This window comes from Caretta caretta, chromosome 14 (genome assembly GCF_965140235.1).
Source record: "Caretta caretta isolate rCarCar2 chromosome 14, rCarCar1.hap1, whole genome shotgun sequence".
Taxonomy (NCBI): Eukaryota; Metazoa; Chordata; order Testudines; family Cheloniidae; genus Caretta; species Caretta caretta.
Window position 1 is genome coordinate 438524 of NC_134219.1, and position 6000 is coordinate 444523.

Sequence of the window (6000 nt, forward strand, 5' to 3'; positions counted from 1 at the left end):
CCCCCCTGAGCCACCTGAACCCGGATTGCCCCACATAGAACCCTCTCAACCCACAGCTGGATCCCCCGCCACACTTGGATCCTCCCTTGCTGAGCCTGCTTGCCCACACCTGGTGCACATAGCACAGAGGAGCAGGGCCTTGGGGTGTTTCTGGAGCAGGCCCGGTCCTTTCAGGGTTGGGTGTAGCCTCACCGGTGAGTCTGTGTCCTGGTGGGAAGCTGCACAGTGATCTCCCACCTCTGTGCAGCCAGTGCCCTAGGCTCCCTAATACCATGCTGAAGCCTCCACATTATTTGACAAATAAAATTGCAGAATTTTGCAAAATTTCAAAATATTGGGTGCAGAATTTTTTTATTTTTTTTTTTTTGGTGCAGAATTCTCTCAGGAGTTCCACGGGGTTGTTGACCTTCCTTCGTGTCGTCCCCCCCCCCCCCGCCCCAAGAATTCTAGTAGAGCGGTGAGGCATGATTTTCCCTTTTCAAAACTCCATGTTGACTCTCCCCCAACAAATTATGTTCATCTATGTGTCTGACACTTTTGATCTTTACTATAGTTTCAACCAGTTTGCCTGGTACTGACATCAGGCTTACCGGCCTATAATTGCCAGGATCACCTCTGGAGCCCTTTTTAAAAATTGGCGTCACATTAGCTATCTTCCAGTCATTTGGTACAGAAGTTGATTTAAATGATTGGTTACAGACTACAGTTAGTTCTGCAATTTCACATTTGAGTGCCTTCAGAACTCTTGGATGATACCATCTGGTCCTGGTGACTTATTACTGTTTATCAATTTGTTCCAAAACCTCCTCTAATGCCACCTCAATCTGGGACAGTTGCTCAGATTTGTCACCTAAAAAGAACGGTTCAGGTTTTGGAATCTCCCTCACATCCTCAGCCATGAAGACCGATGCAAAGAATTCATTCATTTTCTCCACAATGGCCTTTGTCCTTGAATGCTCCTTTAGTATCTCGATCATCCAGTGGCCTCCCATGGGATGTTTAGCAGGCTTCCTGCTTCTGACGTATTTAAATTTTTTCTTTTTTGCTGTTACTTTTTGAGAAGCAGTTATGATGCTTTCCACTCACAGTTGGCCTTTCCCTTAGCCCATTTGACTGAGAATTCTACATCCTGTAGTAGTCTGACTTGTATTTGGTCAGTGGAGTGCGTCACTAAGAAGTGTTATTTTGGATGTGTATCTAGCTGGTTATTATTGTTCTTTAGGGCGCAGGGGGACTACAATCATGATGGGGGGGGGGGGGCTCATTGTACTGGGCTATATACAGCCATGAATAAAAAGACAGTCGTTGCACCAAAGATTTTAGACTTCAGGTTAGGGCAAGACACAGGTAGATGAGACAAACAAATGTGAGGGAAGCAGTAACTAGATAACAATAAGGCAAGCAAGTTATTGATCCATAAGCATGTTTTATCAGGTTTCCTAGCCAGGTAGCTGGAGCTTTAGGGAAGGGCTCAAGTGGGGTGACTAAACTGGGGCATTGTATAGAGGCAGTTGTTAATCAGAAAAAAAAAAATCTCTCTCGGGCACATAAGATCTTCAATAAAAGCATTTCCTCATTGCTGAGTGGAACAGAAAGCCTCACAGGCCTCTTGACTGGAGGGGAGTGTCAGCTCTACAAAAGTTAAGCTGTAGGCCCCCTTTATGTTTAAAAACCAGCTCTTACAAGTGCTCTAAAATTGGCTTGCTTACTTAGCTCAGAGTGCAATTTGGGGTGCCTCATGGGCTTGTGGGCTAGGATTAGTGATCCAAACTTGGGGTCATTTGAGAAAGTGTTTCTAGACATACAGCTCTCTCGGGCAATACAAAGAAGAAAAGAAGTATTTCATAAGGTTGACATATCAATGTGTCTTCCTGCAAATTGTCAGGCGGGAAGGGGGCAGTGGTCAAACCATGGCTCTGAGTTTTTACCCACATGATCTGAAGTGCTCACAGTTACCCTAGCTACTGAATAGCTCCCCAGGCCCACAGCCCCTCCGGGGAAACAATATTGAAAATGTTATTCAATGACATGTTGAGTCTCGTGCTAATGTGCCCAAGGGATTACACTGTGCATGTGTAGACAGGGTGGTGAGCCAGCCCTTGTCACAGGATGGAGGTGGCTCCAGGAGACATGCTCTGGTTGTTGAACCTGAGCTAGAAACAACCTGAGCTAGAAACAACCAATATAAATTCAGTAGCCACCCTTGGCAGCAATCTGAAAAAAATGAAACAAACCCGTTGCCACACCTTGCTTCTCGTAAAGGGGCATTTTATTTATCATTTGCACACAGCAGAACATTTGGAAGGTACCCACACTAGTTTAAAAAAGAAATTACATAGCCAAATATTTGCTGGGAGGGGAGAGGGCTACATGGTGGTTAGGGATGGGAGGTGCTTAGGACTCAGGTGAGAGGGTGGGGAGGACTACAGGGAACAGTGATGCTCCACACTCCTCCAGCTCTGAGGGCCCCTGCCATGCTGATGGTGTCAGACAGTCTGAGCCCCTTGCTCTAAGGGGAGCCCAGAAGCTGGGGAGGGAATCCAATCCCTTCTCCTTACTGCATCTCATGGGAATGGACTCTCGGGGGGGGGAGGAGCAGGGTGGGGCTGAAGCCCTTTCCCTGCCTCTACTCATGTAAGCAAGCTGAGGGCCCTGTCCTGCTGAAGGGGCGTTTAGTTCATCATGTGAATCAAAATTTGTGGAAGCCCTGACCCGTTATGGGGGGAGTTGAGAACAAGCATACACCAAGCATTAGTGTGGAGAGTGAGGTGAGAAATTGAGAACGGGTATGCTGTCAAGCACCAGCAGAGGGGGAGGCTGGATGAGTGTACCAAGGGAGGTAAATGGAGCCATTCCAACTTATCAGGAGCTATTGTTTGACACTGTTTACACCTCCAGGAAGTATTCTCATTCAACTGAGATGATCTCAGCCTTATGCACTGCAGCCGGATTTGTCATTGCAGCATAGGTGACCTGGGTTCTGTTTTTGGCTCTGTCACTGACCCACTAGAAAAATCGTGACACCTCTGCCTCAGTTTCCCCATCTGTAAAATGGGGCTAAAGGTACTGACCTACCTGTCACTCGTGCCTGAGATGAGATAATGGGAAAGGCATGAGGGATGAGTACCTAACCAAACCATAGGAGGATTTATAGGACAAACCTATGTGATAATTACAACTGCTGGAGTGAGCATTCCTCCAAAAAACAATGTTCATAAAATTACAAAATTCATGGACAAAAAAAACTTTCATTAGTCATGTTCTAGTGATGCAGGTTGTTGCATGCTTGTCCAGGCTATCACAGTCAGTGATGCTCAAATGTCTGAAAAACCAGGAACTGAAGTGATAAGGCACACATGCCTGCACCCTTAACTCTGCCCTTTTTAATATGACTCATATTTGCAGAATTCTCAGGGACTATATGCAACTGTAGGACAAATTCTAATGTCATATTGTTGCTAAGGCAAAACTCATGTTTAGGCAACCTCTGTGGAACAGGAGCTACGTATGCCTGTCCTACACAAATACTGAGCCTAAGCCCCAGAAACAGTCACAAGTGAAAAAGCGTACAACACCACCATCCCCTTTTTACAAACCATTCACTCTCAGCCACAGGATTCCAGCTAATGCTATACTTTCATTTAATCACTAACCCCCCACAAACCACTCTCATACCACACCTCACTACTGACAAGCCCCCTTGCAAAAAGAATCTGTGCACTGTGCCTGACAATTTGCAGAACTCAGCACTGAAATGAGGCACACTTGAACCCCTCAAGGTACACATGCACCTCTTTTCTTTGATCTCACACAGCAGTGGGCAGGGGCAACTCAGACCAAACAAGGACGACAGGCCTCCCGATTTCCTCCTGTCACAGTTGAAATTTGACTTGCTGGAATAAGATACAACAGCGCAACCCTGGTCCTAAGTTTATTGTTTTGTCAATAAACTTAATACAGTAAAGAGTACCTTTAGTAGTTTTTTCTGCTGTAGCACCATCTCAAACTGTTTGCACTCAAATCATGTTGCACAAACTTCCCCCAACAATGAAAGCCAGAAAAGAGCTTTACAGATATTAAACCTGGCAGATACATTTTTCCCCTTCCTGTGCACTCAGTCGGCCATTCCTGAGTTGCAAAATATCCATGACTCATCTTCTCTCACCTTCAGAGGATGGATCATGCCTTATGTTATTACTGTCCATGATTTGGGCAATTTTAGGAATTAAAAAAAAAAGGGGAAATGATTTCCTTGGAACGATGACTATTAATGAGGGGAGCAGCAAACAAAGACAGAAAATAAGAGCTTCTGAAGAGAAACAGGACAAACTCCAGTTATGACAGTATTGAAACCCTTTCAGAAAGGGTTTCAGAGTATCTTAATTTCCTACACGTATTTATCAAGAGGATTTCCTCATTGGCAGGAGAAATTCCTGGAAGGTGGAATATAATCGTTCTGGGATGGTAATCATCACCTAGAAGCACAGAGCGTTTATCCAGCAGGCAGCTCTGAATTTCTGCATTTCCCTTCTCCCCTGGCCCCGGTCTCCATATCCTTTATCAGCAGCCTGAAGACTGACTGTCCCCATCACTGTTTGCAGGAACCCAGACCACGACAGCTGTCTTCAGAAGCCCTGCGTATGCATCCTTGCAGTTATGCTTCCCATAAGCAGTTCAGTGAAGATTTTTTTTTTCCACTGACTTAACTGGTGTGTATCTGTTTCCAGGGTAACAAATGTGTGTTTAATCTGTGCCGAGGATGCTGTAAGAAAAGAGCATTTAAAGAGACTGCAGACTGTCCAGGCAAGTATAGACCCCACCACTCCGTCCTGTTCTTCAGCACCACTGGGCCTGTATAAAAACAAACTGTCCAAGTCAAAATGAGTGATTAATACATATGAAAGCGGTATGACATTTTAAAGTCCTTTGTTAATGTGCATAATTGTGATAGTTTTAGAAATATTAGTTTAAAATCCTGAGGGTCCTAGCTTTCATGGAAATGTTTTACTTAGCACTGGCCTCTGTAATAGAGCACGAACATGACACCAGCATCTGCTCTTCCTCCTGAAGCCTCAGGGTGCATCATCTCCAAGCTAAAAGCATAATAAATTTTCTACAGCTGCATATAGTTACCCCAAGGCAGTGGCCTGCTCTGTTCCCCACTGAACAGGCAGTTCAGTGTCAATTTATTATTTCCCTTCTTTCTTTGTCAGGTCATGGATTACTTTTTAAAACCAAATATGAAAAGTCCCTTCTGTGGAAAAGTGGCCAAACAGAGATGCAGGAGATTGAAAGGACACAGAAAGGAGATGTGGAGGAAACTGCTGGACTGAAAGAGGGTATTGACGCTGTACTGTAAGCCTTCAAACTAGATTCTGCTGGATCTGCGTCTCTGCTTCCCTCGGCCAAAGAATCTGCCATTTCCAGAGCACCATCTGAAGCCTGGAGTAGTTCCACAGGTTTGTTTTAAGGTCTGGATGAGTTTTATTTAAGGAAAAGCTGCTTACTCAGGGAAATATCCTGCCTTTGAATAAAAGGATGCAACTAAAGTTCTCAATGTCTTTTAAAGACTTTAAAGGACTCAGCCAGAACCCTGGCCTGAAAATGCTGCACTGGGGTGGGGGGGAAGATGATGTACTAAAGTCATGAACTGCCTGTTGTACATTAACCCTTCATGTGCTGTTTTAAAAGTGGGGAATAAATCTTTGATATTAGAACATCCTGCTGGAGTGTTAAACTAATATTTCTTCAGGAATATAGGGTGAAGGTCACTTAAATGACATTTTCGGGTCAGGAAGGAAGCTAAGTGTTCAAGGACAGCAGCGTTCAGTGACTAACTCTCCGTAGTGTTACTCTAATGACAGAGTTGGATAGGAAGCGTTACATGTAATAAATAATTACTAGTTATTACAATAGAACCTGAAGGGTGCCCCTGAACAGGAGGTCCTAGCGTGCTAGGCTGCGTACACATTTATAGTCAAAGAAATGAGTCTCGGACAC

The 6000-nt window shown here is 44.6% G+C and overlaps 1 protein-coding gene across 3 annotated transcripts in view; it reads left to right on the forward strand.

Moving 5' to 3' along the window:
* DUS1L (dihydrouridine synthase 1 like) overlaps positions 1-5722 on the forward strand; it is a 28962-nt gene extending 23240 nt beyond the window's left edge. For all 3 annotated transcript variants that reach the window (XM_048817790.2, XM_048817787.2, XM_048817788.2), the window contains exons 13-14: positions 4728-4803; positions 5214-5722. In XM_048817790.2, coding sequence (XP_048673747.1) covers positions 4728-4803; positions 5214-5359 — 222 coding nt within the window. In that variant the 3' untranslated portion in view covers positions 5360-5722. The remainder of the gene's footprint in view (positions 1-4727; positions 4804-5213) is intronic.
* The last annotated feature ends 278 nt before the right edge of the window (positions 5723-6000 follow it).